The sequence below is a fragment of the Botryllus schlosseri genome, chromosome 5, assembly GCF_051294905.1.
Source record: "Botryllus schlosseri isolate E-star chromosome 5, Bs_hap1, whole genome shotgun sequence".
In the NCBI taxonomy this organism is placed as follows: domain Eukaryota; kingdom Metazoa; phylum Chordata; class Ascidiacea; order Stolidobranchia; family Styelidae; genus Botryllus; species Botryllus schlosseri.
The window spans coordinates 26716704-26731254 of NC_137240.1; the positions used below are offsets into that span (position 1 = coordinate 26716704).

General features: G+C 43.0%; 1 protein-coding gene across 5 annotated transcripts in view; it reads left to right on the top strand.

Annotated features, from left to right (window-relative positions):
* LOC145439890 (retinoic acid receptor beta-like) overlaps positions 1–14551 on the top strand; it is a 214023-nt gene that overhangs the window by 158647 nt on the left and 40825 nt on the right. For 3 of the 5 annotated variants that reach the window (XM_080317548.1, XM_080317544.1, XM_080317543.1), the window contains 7 exons: positions 5125–5318; positions 9589–9730; positions 12014–12207; positions 12757–12984; positions 13337–13453; positions 13717–13804; positions 13984–14142. The exons of 1 other annotated variant lie outside the window; for it this stretch is intronic. In XM_080317548.1, the coding sequence (XP_080173674.1) occupies positions 5125–5318; positions 9589–9730; positions 12014–12207; positions 12757–12984; positions 13337–13453; positions 13717–13804; positions 13984–14142 (1122 nt within the window). The remainder of the gene's footprint in view (positions 1–5124; positions 5319–9588; positions 9731–12013; positions 12208–12756; positions 12985–13336; positions 13454–13716; positions 13805–13983; positions 14143–14551) is intronic. One more of the 5 variants, XM_080317547.1, reaches the window with a different exon arrangement.

Genomic DNA, 14551 nt, shown 5'->3' on the forward strand with positions numbered 1-14551 from the left:
ATATGCGTTCCCCCGTCAATAAATACTCGTTTAACGCAATGTCATGGGGCGGTTTCGTCATATATATGCTAGCTAACTTCCGCGTGTGTACTCTACTCCTGGTTGCGATGTAGTTCAAACATGATGCAGCACAGATCTTGCAATATTGTCTCACGCGTGGGGATCGACTTTCAACCCGCGTGGTAAATATGTTGGCGCAGCCGTATAGAAGCAGATTGCAACGTTTTTTAATGACGTCAGTGGTTCTAAACCGGGGTTCACACAAAGGTCACGATACACCATACGCGAAAGTGACATCGATTTGCAATCATCTTTTTGTTTTGTGTGAACATCAGTTTATCAGGGTTTTGTTCTTTTAACAGTGTTGGTAATGCACAGTTTATTTTGTGCACCAGTATTTTGTAGCAATGTATTACACGTGTGATGTGGTTGGTTTTTGTGCCTCGGCGGAACTTCGGGTTTCACGGAAGGCTTGCACAATAGCGTAAGGGTTCGCCATGTTGGTAAAACTTCAAGGCCACTGACCTAAACGTACGATTAATCGTTTGCCATGCGAACCGGAGTAAAGGGTACTTAGCAATAGCATATATACGATAATTGACCTTGACGTGCCCGCTTCTCCATAGCATATAATGGGTAATCGTCAGTTAAGTTGCGCTTAACTTTACGCCTGACAGGCGTGCGAGTGCGTACGGAGTTATAATCGTTCTCCACTGAACAACGTTTTCAAGTGGCAAGGCTTCCATCTGATTCGCCTATTTTGAAGCCGATGGCTAGCTCGATTTTTCGCTTACCTTCGGCATAATATCGCCGCGCGGCACTTGGAATGAAAGGCTGAGAGCGTGCGTCACGCATTCAATAGCCCTTCAATCGTCAGCGGGCGGCTGTGAAGGAATCGGAGTGAAATTTCGAACGTTGGTGGCCATATCAACCACGTTCGACTGAGAGCTTTCAGTATGCACCGCATCGTACGATGCTGTCAAACAACTGGATTTTCCAAATGCGCAACTATAAACTAGAACTAAAACTACTCGCACCTAGAACTATTCACTTCTCAATACTAGAAATTGACTTTTATAAATCCGGCCAATTATTTTTTTTTTCATTTAAATGCGCAACTTGAACCAGAACTGCTCAAAGAACCAGTTGTTGGATTGGAGGTTTGTAGAAGTCTGAATACTGTGAAATTGATGTTCGTTAGTATCGCTTGGGAAAGTCAGGATTGATAATACGGATGGTTGAACAATGAGCATAGTAGCTGAACACCCTTATACTGTACTGAATTTTTTTTTTAATACCCACATTCGCTTGCGAAGTTGATTGACTTATACCAGCAGATACACAATTGTATACATGTTCATCTCAGATTCGATCGCATTTGGCTAATCAATTACGCGGTTTTGTCACGCATAATTATGCACACTCGCCGACCAATTGTTCTCTGCGTCTTAAAATAAAGTTCGCAAGAATTGATGGTTTTAGCTAGCACGAATTCCCATGACGTAACAAAACAGTTGGATGTGAGTTAGATTGGATTAAAACTGAAGCGATGGTCTTTTGGTTGTATTTACGAGAGTGGCAATTCGTCGCGCGCGATCGCTCTCTCGGAACTTTCGCCAGGACGGCAGATCTTAATTTAGTTGGGTAGAGATTCCCAGTGTTCAGGAGCGAGTCATTACTAAGAGTTCTACTCTCTGAGAATATAGTGTGTTAGGCTGCTAGATAATTGCGTGTCTGGCTGTTTGATATAAAGATCGAGCAGTCTGATTATGCATGTGTTGTGAAAAAAGATGTAATTTGTATGCGCTGTGGCAGTCTATTTGAACAGCTTCTCGGAGGTACAGAGCTTCGGTATGCAATTGAAAAATATATTCTTATTAAAAAAAAAACAATATATGTTCTATAAAATGTTCTTTTCAATTCTCTACTAGTTCTACGATTACCCCTGACTAGTGTTCGGGTTCGGGTTGATTTCAATATGACTATATTTTCCAATAACATACTGCCGATGTACGGTTGAATTGAAAAACTACATGTCGCTATTTAGAAATTGCTTGAAAAGACAAGACGTGGCTGAAATAGTTTGTCGGCCTGCAGGAAGTATCCAATAAACGCCTCGTTTCCGCCGCGCGGTCTTCCACCCGGGCAACCTTTCCGAGTCAAGTAGCGCAGCTTCGACTCGGTTCACCCGATCTGAACTCGCTCTTGACCTTTCATTGTTCCGCAAGATAGGCGTTGATAATCCTGTTACGTAGGAAGGCGGTTGTAAGTGAAAGTACCGATAAAGTCTTGCGTTCGCACTCGGAATCATTGTAAATGTGTCAGGGTGTTAAAGTTTGTGTTGACACCGTGGGATAGTTTTCACTCCGTTCCATTTCAAAAGCGTAATACGACAGTGTCTGTTGTTGCTCCAGACAGCTAGCTGTCTTTTGCGGTTGCTTTAACTGACCTCGACTTCTCTTAAGCTTCCTGAACGGATGAATTATGCATTTTCAAATGAATTGGGAGCGCCGGGCCTTTGTCGGGTCCTTGTTATTTTTCGTTACTTGATTCGATACGCTTTCGCAATGTTTGCGCTGCAGCGTTTCCGTTGCTTTATGCGAGATTGTTCACACAGATAGCGCACTTTTCATCAGTTGTAAGGCATTGCCGAGTATACAGCATCGCTCGCGTACAGGCCCGAATCAATTGCCGTTTCTAAACAGCCCACGGCTAAATGTAGACGGTTTGATAACGACGGATGATATTGCATTCACCCTGTCTTTAGTAGGCTAGTTAGTCTCGTAATAAGCAAGTGGGACAATGCGATTTACGGCGGTGATAGTCGGCAGGGTTGGATACCTCGAAAATTGCCAGCTTTTGTGAATTCTAACTCAATTAGTGAGAAATGCAACATGTTCAGTTTATATCAAATCAGAGTTCATAAGCGCGAATCAAACGTCGGTACAGCAAGCTTGGCTCGTTTAGCACGATACAGTTCTGCAGCATTTACGGGAAATCTATAAATTGATCAGAATTAAAATGTGAACATAGAAACATTTCAAATGTTGGATTACCCACATTGGCTCTAATCACGCAACTGGAATTATCTCGCTGTTCCAAGTGTCGGAGTCGGATTTCGCGTGCTGCATGAATGCTTCCATGAGACCTTTTGACATGATTGCGTTCGCTTGCTGCCCACGCTTGACGGGAAATCTAAATATTGCTTTACTATGTTTTGAAGCGCCAGTGGTCATCGCAAGAGATAACATTGAGAGGCGGCGTATCGGTGGCGATTAGTTCTCGCGATCTATTTCAAGGCACTTTACTGCCGAAGTGAAGAGCGACCGTTTCCACCCCTGTATTAGTCATAATGGAGGGTTGATTCGGTTGAAAAGTCAGCGTTTTCTGTGACAATGTGCCGCCGTACTAGACGTACGGATGGTATGTCGCGGATATCCACAGTCGGCTAGAAAGGAGGTTATGACATTGTACGCGGATTTAGAGTCGGTAATATGACGAATGGTGCAACATGTTTCTGCTTGATGTTTCGAAAACTGTGTGATATGAAGAATATGTACAGCTCGTTATGTACGATTTTTTCCTGACTTACACAGAGTACCAATCTATAAACTATCCATCTATCAACTGAATATTGGTTTTAAATAGTTCTAGTTGCAGATATTGAAAAGTGAGTAGTTTCGGTTCTAGTTTTTACAAGTCTGAGGCAGGTATATTATCCTGTTCGCATGTCGCGGTATGCTGTTATGTTTACGACGCCAATGAGGTTTTGGTAGTCGGTCTACTTTCCAAATATCAATCAGCATTTCGAATTACCGTTAGCGCGAAATTACTAGTGACAACGGACGATGTTCCTTTGACAAGTTCGCAGGCGCCTGGCTGACGCGTCTCTCGGCGTAATTTGCCGTTCAATTGTCGTGTAGTACTGTAGTCCCGTTTCTCATCAAATTGTTGTTGCTTGTTATTGTTGGTTGGGCTGATCATTGCGTCTGCGGTGCTGATCGATGACATTTCGCGTAGGCTCGGTTTTAGTCCGGTCACGATAATTCCAAAAACGGCACCGATGCGCTAGTATATCTAGCAGCATGTTTTTTATGTACATTCCTTCCTATCATTAACGGTATTGTACGTTGGTAAAGGAGCGTTTGTGTGTATCCCCCAATTCGTATTCATTTCTCGATCTGGTTTACTTTCGTCACTGGCTTTGTGTAATTGTTTGAAAGCGTTTTAGTAATACACAGCGGACATATACAATACGTTAACGCACCGTAGTTTGCTATCCTGTGAACGCGCTGGGTTGATTCTAAATATAAGAGTGCGGTTTCCTGCTTTGTTTTCTACTGGGGTTTCGAGAACACAAAGAGAATGAAGGTCGTTTTTGTTGTATTTGAAACCATTTGATAATGTGTATATCATTCAAATGATGATGTGATCTATGACCCACTGAAATCAGCGTCATGACCCATGGGTGTATATCTTCAGGTCCAGTGATTTGGGTATTTCCGACCAAGCATTATTTGATATGCATATAGTTGATGTGTGTTGTGAAATTTGATCCTAGTCTCTCAACAGTTTTCACGTGTCTCCGGCAGGATCATATTCTAAAATAGCACAGTAAGCCTGAAAATATCGATAAAGCTTGCGCTCTTGTAAGCGAAGCACGATGAACATGGTTGAGTTCCAAGAGCAATGGCGCAACAGAATGAACGGCATTCTCACTGACATCTTCACGACGGGCGGCGGTCTGGTGATGGACTCGCAGCCGCCCGGCATGCACATGAACCATCGCCAAAATAACGGACACGCGGGGGTCCACGGGATCGTATACAATCAAAATCACCACGCGGGGTACCCGCACAGCCAGCCACAGATGGCGCCCCAGCAAGTGTCCGGGAATAACTACACCAGTCCGTATTATTCGTGGGAATATTCGTCCAGATGTGCGTAATGATTTAGTGCGCTGTAGCGACGATAGGTCTCGATTAGGCCTGGGTATCGTATGCATAACATGGATGCTTCCAATTTTGACCTTCAATGTTATCGCAACGAAAATAACGCCCAACCTTAGTTTCAACTGATTCAGTTTGGTGAACAAGTGAATGAAAACATTCCTTTTCGTTACAGCATCTCCCGACAGCGTGGGACTTTCCTCAGCCAGTAGCAACGCGTCCGGTTCCGAATCAGAAGGGGTGATGCACGGCTACCCGCAACAGCCCCCGTCTCCGCCCCCACCCCCGAGAGTTTACAAACCGTGTTTCGTGTGCGGGGACAAGTCGTCCGGGTATCACTACGGCGTCGCGTCGTGCGAAGGATGCAAGGTGAGAGATTTTTTTGTGTTTATTTTCAAAGCCTTTGAGATTGATTTAAAAATTTCAGTATGTATACAATTGAATAATATATTATATTAAAATTAACCCGAATATTTTCGGCTGATACGTCAAGGGTAATCGCGACCGTAACTAGTGCGGAATTCAATGGAGATTTGCATCGCTTACTGTTATGGGAATGAGATATTTGTATCATTCCAGTAGTTAGCACTGCATTGTATATTTTGTAATCGATGCGATGGGTGGCTGTTTCTATTCAACTATTCGCGCCTCAGCATTCGCTTTCACTTCATCGAATCGCGCATGCTTGGAATAGTTACGTAACTTGTGATTTATGACTCTGGCATGAAGATGTAAACTTTATAGGCGTGTTTTCTCAACCCGTTATTGACTTGGGTCGGCGCTACCAATCTGGTTGTGATCAATCCTGGCTCATTGCTCTTTGTGCCTTTGCGAATGCTCTAGTGCTGTAAAACAGGGTTGTACAACCTGCGGGCCAAATGAGGCCCGCTAATAGGGCTTTTAATTTAATTTTGTGTGGTAAGTTTGAACTGAGCTCAAGCGGACTATAACGCTATAAGAAAAGCCACGAAGACACCAAAACCATCCATGTATGCTTGTTTTATGTGGAACGGGTTGCTGTTGTTGCCCGGGCGCGATATTTACTGTCACGATCTGTTTCCTATCGTCACGGCCCTGCAACTGCGCCACGGTTTCCTGGCTGTTAGCATCCATCATTCACGCCGCACCACTCTCGCTAATGAGTAAGGAATGCGACTCGCGAGCTGACTGCTTCTGTTAGCGCTCATCTGGCTTCTCTCCCCCGGCTGAACAGCGGCTCTGGCTTTGTGGAATACGTGGCCGACTTCAGATGGCTTAGTCACGTTGTTTTGATAGATATGCTTTACAGCTCTGTTATCGACGATCGTTGTTATGAGTTGGTCATAGTTTCATGTTGGTTACGCCCGAAATTTTTACCAGGCCGGCGTGTGTTATATTTCTGGTCTAGTTCAAATAGATTAAATTTGTCTCGCCCGTAGTGACGGAGTGATTGTTGAAATGCTTTTTCGTCGCTGGGTTTGGAAGGTGTCGGGTGCGTATGGTATCTTCTGCGGATTGCTAGTACCCTAGAGAATTTCCAGGCTGACCTCGCATGCACTGCGTGCTTGCGCGCGGCTTACGTCTGAACTGCGTTTGATACTTCCATGGGATACTGTGAGCGATATTGGATAGTGACCCGATGTTTTATTAAGAATTGGCAGTTGCAATTGACGGCAGCATCGCGGGTAGGGCTCGATGATTAATAAGAGTTATATTATCAACGAGAAATATCGTTTCCATGCTTTTTGTCCAGCGTGAAATCCTTGAAACCTCAATTAATGGTATCACGGTGTTCGAAATAGGGTTGCATTTAAAACAAACTTGTTTAAAACAAGGCCCTGATTTAAAACATGTTTTTTTAAGCAGTGACGTCACGAATATTCAATTGTGACGGCATAGTGGATTGACATTTACAATTGATAAGGGTAAAATAGCTACTTCGACGAAATACATGTACTATTGCCCTTGAACCGACTATTTCGAGAGTTCCAACCGTCCCATATTGATATACGTCGACTATATCGGGTGGAAATGATCCGTAGGCTCATACAACATGTTTTTTGTTGAAAAACCACAATATTTTTTTTCAAAAGGCCTTTTTTTAAAACTAAGTTCAAAACAGGTTTTTAAAAAAGTGTTTTGAAACACCGGTCGTTCGAATGCAACCATAGTTCAAAAGATTACAAAGTTACGCACGTTACTGGAAATGCCATGTCTGTGAAGTCGTGATTCACCCTTAGCATTGTCACAAAGTGCAAGGAAATAGGTATGGTCTAAAAACTACTAAATTATCTTTAACTGGGTTTGTTTTCGTATAGAAGGTACATATTTGAACTATTCACATCATTCATACTAATGAGTTCTACTCGAATACTGGATTCGAATCCGATTTGAATCACTTCGATTTTTCCCATTCTTAAATGCGGATCTTTCGCATTGTCCGAACCTACGCTACATTGGATTGATGGCATGGCCAAATGTAAAGTCACTGTTTATGATGTCAACTGCGCACTTGCTTACGACGAATGTCAATCACGTTACTAGGCGCTCTCTGTTATGGTGTCATTTGGGACCGACTCGCACTAGATTAAGAATGTGCATTACGGCGTAAATTATCCAAATACAATGTAATCGTCGACAAATATAGTCGGAAAGGGCGCATTGATTCCCGGTCTGTACGCCGGAAAATAACTATGAATCGGTGTTTTTCGAGATCAAATACTGCGTGTTTGCTGAGTCTATTTTGGCTCTATTTCTTTGCAAAGTGAACTCGTCGCCAAACCAGGTCGCGCTTTTTATCCCATTGCGTAGGTCGCGTTTCGTTGCGGCTAAAGAGTAAATTTATCAATGAAAAGTGCATTCTCGATAGTACCTACTTTCCATTGTGGAAACCTTGAAACCTCGATTGACCGTATTGCAGCATACGAAACATCTACTCGCGTTTGGCTGCATGGCCCAAAAAATACCAAATTTATGTAGAACAGTCTGACAGGGCACTAAATTCTTTTTGATCGCGTAAAAGTTGCATATTTGAACTTTTCCCATCCCTCGATTTTGCGCATTCGTAGTTATATTCCTATTATTCTTTTTCGGCTGCAGCGTGTTACGCGCGAATGAAACCTGATATCTCAAGTCCGGTTTCCATTCGTAATGTGTAATAGTCCGGAGATTGTTTCCTTAATTTGTCGCGCGTACTTTGAACGTCATGCCTCCCACCATTCTAGCACGTCAATATCGAGAACTGATAGGCCACTTCAGCTCGAATATAATTCCCCGTTCGGGTAGTGGAACCGCGGCAATTTAGGCTCGGTGTCGGTCATTGATGTCATTATGAGTTGTCAAGGTCACATTGCTTGTCGCGAACGGATGTACCAACATACCGCAACACGTGTAGGAGAAAAACGCATTTAATTTTAGCATCATGCGGGCATCGAATTTTGTCATCTGATAAATGCAGGTTTGAACTGGCGAATTCTATTGGTCACCGTATGTAAATCAACGGTCCAGTGTAAACTACAATGTATTCATTGATAAAGAGATGAGGGTTTTGCTAATCAAACGATATCCGACTGTTAATGGCTGACACACCTTATCTGTTAGAATAGAAAAAAAACTTGAACATGTAGAAAATGCAGTCATCGGTCAGCTTCTCCAAAATGTATTAGAATAAAAATTTTAGATACAGTTTTTCTCCAAATTAGTTTGTAATTAGAATTACCGAATTCGCAAAAACTTGAATTTACCTCTTACTAAGAAAGAAATAATCGAGTTCAACACCTGAGATTGGATTAGAGATACAATAAGAACATAGAAATATTCACTCTAATTATACGGCCAGAGCTAACTAGTTGTTATGCCACGGCTAGGTCGTATTCCTTTTCCGACTAAATACCGCCAACTTGTCCACTTATGCGTGAAACTGTCTGGGGTCCTAAAAATTCCCGGTTACACCATTGACAAAACTGTCGCAGCGGAAATCCATCAAATCGTCCGCGATAACTTCGTATAAGAAACGGTACTGTTCAAGAATGCACGATGAACGACATGTGCCGAAAGTTTATATATAGTTGATCCAACGTTTCGTTTACCTGACCTATTATGTATATGTAGAGATGTATCAATATTTTCATACCCCGAAGACCTTCGTTGTTCTCAGTCCATTGTATAGCTGTGCCTGTTCTTTTTTTTAGACTTCTAATGCGATGAGACGTTATTACTCTCTAATTCTTGACACTTAGCTTGCCATTCTCGGGCACTGTGAATTGTTACTCCATTTCTTAGTACTTTTAATATGGGGTGGTGTGTTTCTTACTGTATATTTGCTTTCAATTATATTCTTTATGGAGTCCGTACATCATGATTCGAATTTTTGTCATGTTATTACCATTTCGATACAAACCATGTCGCGATGAGCGTTTCTTTCCGTCCTTCTTTTGTCGCTGTGAATCTACTTGATGGATCGCCAAATCTATCACGTCAGCCCGTCATTCTATTATGCTTTTAGCAAGTGATTCGGTGACGCACCAATAGTTAGTTCCGCCTCCATGACGACACCGATGTGAATCTCTACCATCAACAGCGGGCGTCTCATGAATCCACGTTTTGGGGTTTTGGCGTCCAGTCAGGAATCACTGCTCTAAACTGATGTTTCCAATTGCAGGGTTTCTTCAGGCGGTCAGTCCAGAAGAGCATGCAATATACTTGCCATCGTAATAAAAACTGCGTTATCAATAAGTCGACGAGGAGCCGGTGTCAGTATTGCAGACTGCAGAAGTGTTTTCAAGTCGGAATGTTGAAAGAATGTGGGTGGAATTTGCAGATAAGCGTATCGTGTTCACGCGACGCCTTTGTGATAAGACGCAATAATGGGTCTGGTGAAGGGGTAATAAGAAACTTCATATCCATATGAGGTAATAGGTAATGTCTCACCAGATATGGTCACTGGTGAATAGGGTGGTTTAAAAATAACTTTTTATCCGGATTCTGGGGATTCACTGATTGAATTGTTAGGTTGCATAACAATACGCTGCTCAACAATTTTGGTTGGATTCGGAATAGTAGATTTCAAAATCAACAAAATTTTGAATTGTACTGTCAACCCCATGCAATTGTTGAGTTGTCTGCAAAAACAACATAAAAGAACGTTTAACGCATTTCCAATGCATAGAGGCGAAGTTATTTGAGTTTTCATGCATAATAATGAGATTGCCCGCTGTCGAGGCTATTTTTTGCTAATCCAAAATTTTTAACTACAATCACTTCGGTTCTAGTGGTTGGAAGTGAGCAAAGACTGTTAAGCATCGTTCTTTCAGGCAACTTCACAATTTCATGGGGTTGAAAGTGGAATCTTCATTTTTTTTATCAAATTTAAAATTTTCAAACTCCTGTGCCAGTTGGAATCGATCCAAATTTGGTTTGCAGCGTGTTTTTAGGCATCAGTGAATCCCCGTATTCCTGAAAAAAGTTATTTTAGTTATTTTTGAACAAGCCTTACCTACATGTCCGAATCCTGTTCTGAAACGTAAAATTCATTTGGCGGCACATGTAATTCTGTTCATATGATCAGGAAATGGTGCGATTAATTTGTAAGCCCGCAACACTGTGTAACATGCATTATTCATCTCATACTTCTGGCTACTGCTGGGCGTTGGATTTCGTAATAACACAGCCGTCGACTATTTCTTGGCGATTCACTTCTTGACCCCGACTCAAGATTGCTATGTGCGAGTACGCGCGAGGGCCTAATTAGCTGATCTTGAATGCGAATCTCGTTAGCCGCCGGGCGGTCGATCGAAATTCCATTTCGGGCTGTAGAAATGTTTGCCGGTTATATTTTAATGTGTGAAAATTGCGGCTCAAAGCAATCGTGGTTCTTAACCTGGCGAACCCTTACACTGCTATATGTAACATAACATTATAACATTATACATATAATACATTACTATAGAATACCGGTACACAAAATGAACTGTGCGTCAACAACAGTGTGGAAACAACGAAACCCTTAAAAACATAATTTTCAAACAAAATAATACTGTAATGAGTAATTACACCAAATCAGCGAGTTCTTAGCTGTATCAGTTGGGTGAGTGTCTTGACTTCCGGTGAATCTCTGAGACTGGCTCTGGAGGGAAACCATGTTCGTGTGAGCCCTGGTTAAGAACACTGTTGTAAACGGATCGGGCGCGATTAAATGCTAATGTTTCTTATCGGTCGTACAATAAGCCGACTAAAAACTGTCGCTGCTCTACCTATGATTTTAGCTATTGAAATTCGACGAATTTAACCCGTGAATAGTATGTCAGGTCTAATCGTGTGAAAATGCATGACTGTGGAGTTTCAGCGACCCCGTTTCATTTTGTGTGCCGTTCGGCATTGTCAGCAATGTGTTACCACGGGTCGATTTTAATTCGCCGCTATAGATAGACGATGAGAGTGGCCGCGAATAGCACCGGCTGACCTACTTCCTTTACGTTCGCTGATGTGATTTTCAAGCTCCTGTTCATGTGCTATTCTCGCTGCGTCGCTTTGCAGACCTCGTACACTTACTACTAAAGAGAAATGTTAATTTGGAACAATTTTAAACCTACTTTACGACTGATATGTTGTTAATTTAGATATCGACATTGTAGCTCACGAGTCAAGTCACGTACGTACAATGCGGACATTGTTTTATGTGCGATATTAGCCGATTTAGAGTTTCGTGGTAACAACGGTTTCATAGTGCTACTTTGATAATTGTTCAACCAACTTCCCGGCAAATATGAATGAAGATTGTGGTATAGCGTAACGTAACTTCCTGAGGTTGGTACAATGCAGTGCAAGCACACGTTTACTTACGCGATTTGCTGATTTGGCGAATATTTCCGAATAGAGCTTTACAAAATCGAGTACCTAGGGGGTTGCCATTCTGCATCGAGGATTTGCGTTCGAGTCGAGTTATCAAATATCATTCAAACGACGTCATCAAAGATGCAAAGTACCTTTTATGCTACCACAAAATACAAGTTGTCAGTTGTGCATCACATTACATCCCACATTTTGCGATTGTATTCAGCGATGCGAAACTCTTCCTATCTTTGCAGCCGTTCGCAACGACCGCAACAAAAAACGCGGTAAGGAGAAAGACGGCAAAACCGGAGACGGATCCCCGTCCGGCAACCAACCGAAACCGGAAGAGCTCAGCGTCTCGCCAGAGGTCGAAAACATCGTGACGCTGGTGGCCAAGGCGCACTTGGACACTTTTCCGAAGCTGGAGGCGTTGAGCAAATACAAATGCGTGAGTGCGGTTTGATTAAACTTGTTCTCTAGCTTGGTCTCTACACAAAGGCTATGTTTGTGGAGTTTGATGCCCGAACATGTTTCAGCACTTAGTCTGAACTGTGGAGCTACAGCCAAATGCAATGAATTTCTGAAATATCGGTGTCGGCCTTGAGATTCAAAAACAGGCCGGCCATTTTCACGACGTCACTACAGGATAATAGGGAATCAGAACTGGGAAGATTGCTATATTTTTTATAGCTTACAGATGTCTAGATGCAGCCTTTTAGCTTATTTCATGTCCCAAGAGTAGCAATGGCTGTAAAGCTGTTCAAATGCTTGAAAGTTTCGGAAATGCTCCCAAATGCCGAGTGAATATATAGGGATAATCGGTGAAGGAGCTAGTTTTATCAGTACGACACAATAATCCCATATTGACCGCGGGCTCCAGTTTTGACCCAATTCGCCACGAATTACGTAATCTTTGTGCCGCGGCAATGTAGATCGCCGAAACTGGCGTTTACGACCAGCCGCGCGGCTCGTCTTAAACTGGTTTCTCCGTCACCAGCAGAATCCGGATCCGGCCGCTGAGAAAGCCCCCGAGCCTGCCGCAGACGAGGAAGACCGGAAGCCGCCCGGGAAACCGGCAAACTTGCAGCTGTGGAGCCTGTTCTCGGACCTGTCCACTAAGTCCATCATTAAAATCGTGGAGTTCGCGAAGAGCGTGCCTGGCTTCACCGACCTCAGCATCACGGATCAGATCACACTTTTGAAAAGCGCTTGCCTCGAAATATTGGTGAGTATAGCTGGAATTCTATTCGCTTTAAGCCAGTGGTTTTTAAGCAGTGTTCCCTGGAGGCCAAGACACACATCCGACGCATACAGCACAATTTCTACTGAAATTAACGTTTTAATGATCATGTTCTTGTAACTCTGTCATTGAAGCACAGTTCATTTCGTGCGCCAGAGATTCGCCGAAGGCTTGGGGATTAGTGTAAGGGTTCGGCGGGTTAGTGTAGTTAAGGCCACTACTTCACGGGACTTTCTGCACGGATTTGATTGGAAAACAATGTTTTAGACGCCGTAATTTAAGAGTAAACCCCCGAATTTTCACGAACGATATTGACATATGTGCGTGTTATTTCCAGTTTTTCCGAATCTGCAGTCGTTACGACGCCGAGAAAGACACCATGTCGTTTTCGGACGGATTGACGCTGAGTAGGACGCAGCTGCAGAGTTGCGCTTTCGGGCCCATGACAGAACAGGTAACTAACTATCAAGCGGATATGCTCCTGACTATCCTGATGTTGATTAGGTAGATTTTATTACGCATAGGTGGTCAACGTAGTGTCGTCCAATTATAACTAACAATGTAAATTTCTACTCAAATACAAGTCGAAATAACGACCTACTTCAATACTCCAACTTCGTTACTCAACGCCTCTGCCGAATCTTCACTCCGGCCGAAAATCGCAGCGCAAATCCGGCGGTTTTTTCGCTCTGATCTCCATGTTCGGTTTCGTTTCAGGTGTTCGGGTTCGCGAAATCACTGACGCCGTTCGAAATCGACCATACGGAAGGCGGCCTGCTGTGCGCGATATGCCTCATATGCGCTGGTGCGTGTTTGCTTATTATAAACGTAACTAGGGTTGGACACAACGATTGTAATATCGAGTGATAATTCTTCTTTTTAAAAAAAGTTGATTTTTCAAAATGTCTAAAACAGGCAAATCTACTCTGATTCCACAGCGAGGTGCGTGCGATTTTTGGCCGTGAATAAACGGCTTCTGTTTAGATCGCACGGAGCTTGAGGAGCCGGACAAAGTGGAGAAACTGCAGGAGCCTCTGGTGGAAGGCCTGAAATGGTACGCGCGCAAACGCCGGCCCAATCAGCCGCACGTATTTCCGAAGATGCTCATGAAGATCGCCGACCTGCGATGCATCGGATTTAAAGGTATTTGTCGTTTGTTGTGTTCGTCGGACTCGTGGCAAATAGACATGGTCACAGAACTTGATACTTTTTGCGGAACCATTGCCGGCGTTGCCGTTTTCACTTTTTCACCAAATCTTGTTCAGAACAGTTGTTAAGAGCCGCCGGTCTGAGTATTTCGGCAATATTGTTCTCAATTGCAATGTATATGCGTTTGAAAGCTTGTCCATTGAATAATGATAGAATGAAGCTCCCAGAACTTATTAGCCTAAATTTTATGGTCTACATTAGACTTATCGTATGTCACGACTCACAACCCTGCCGTTTGCTAGTAGCGAAATGTCGTGCAACCATCGCTCAATCCGTTACCTTTTACTTGGGAGTCTTAAGAGGTACAGAACTTCCATGTACGATTGATATTCTATTAATATTT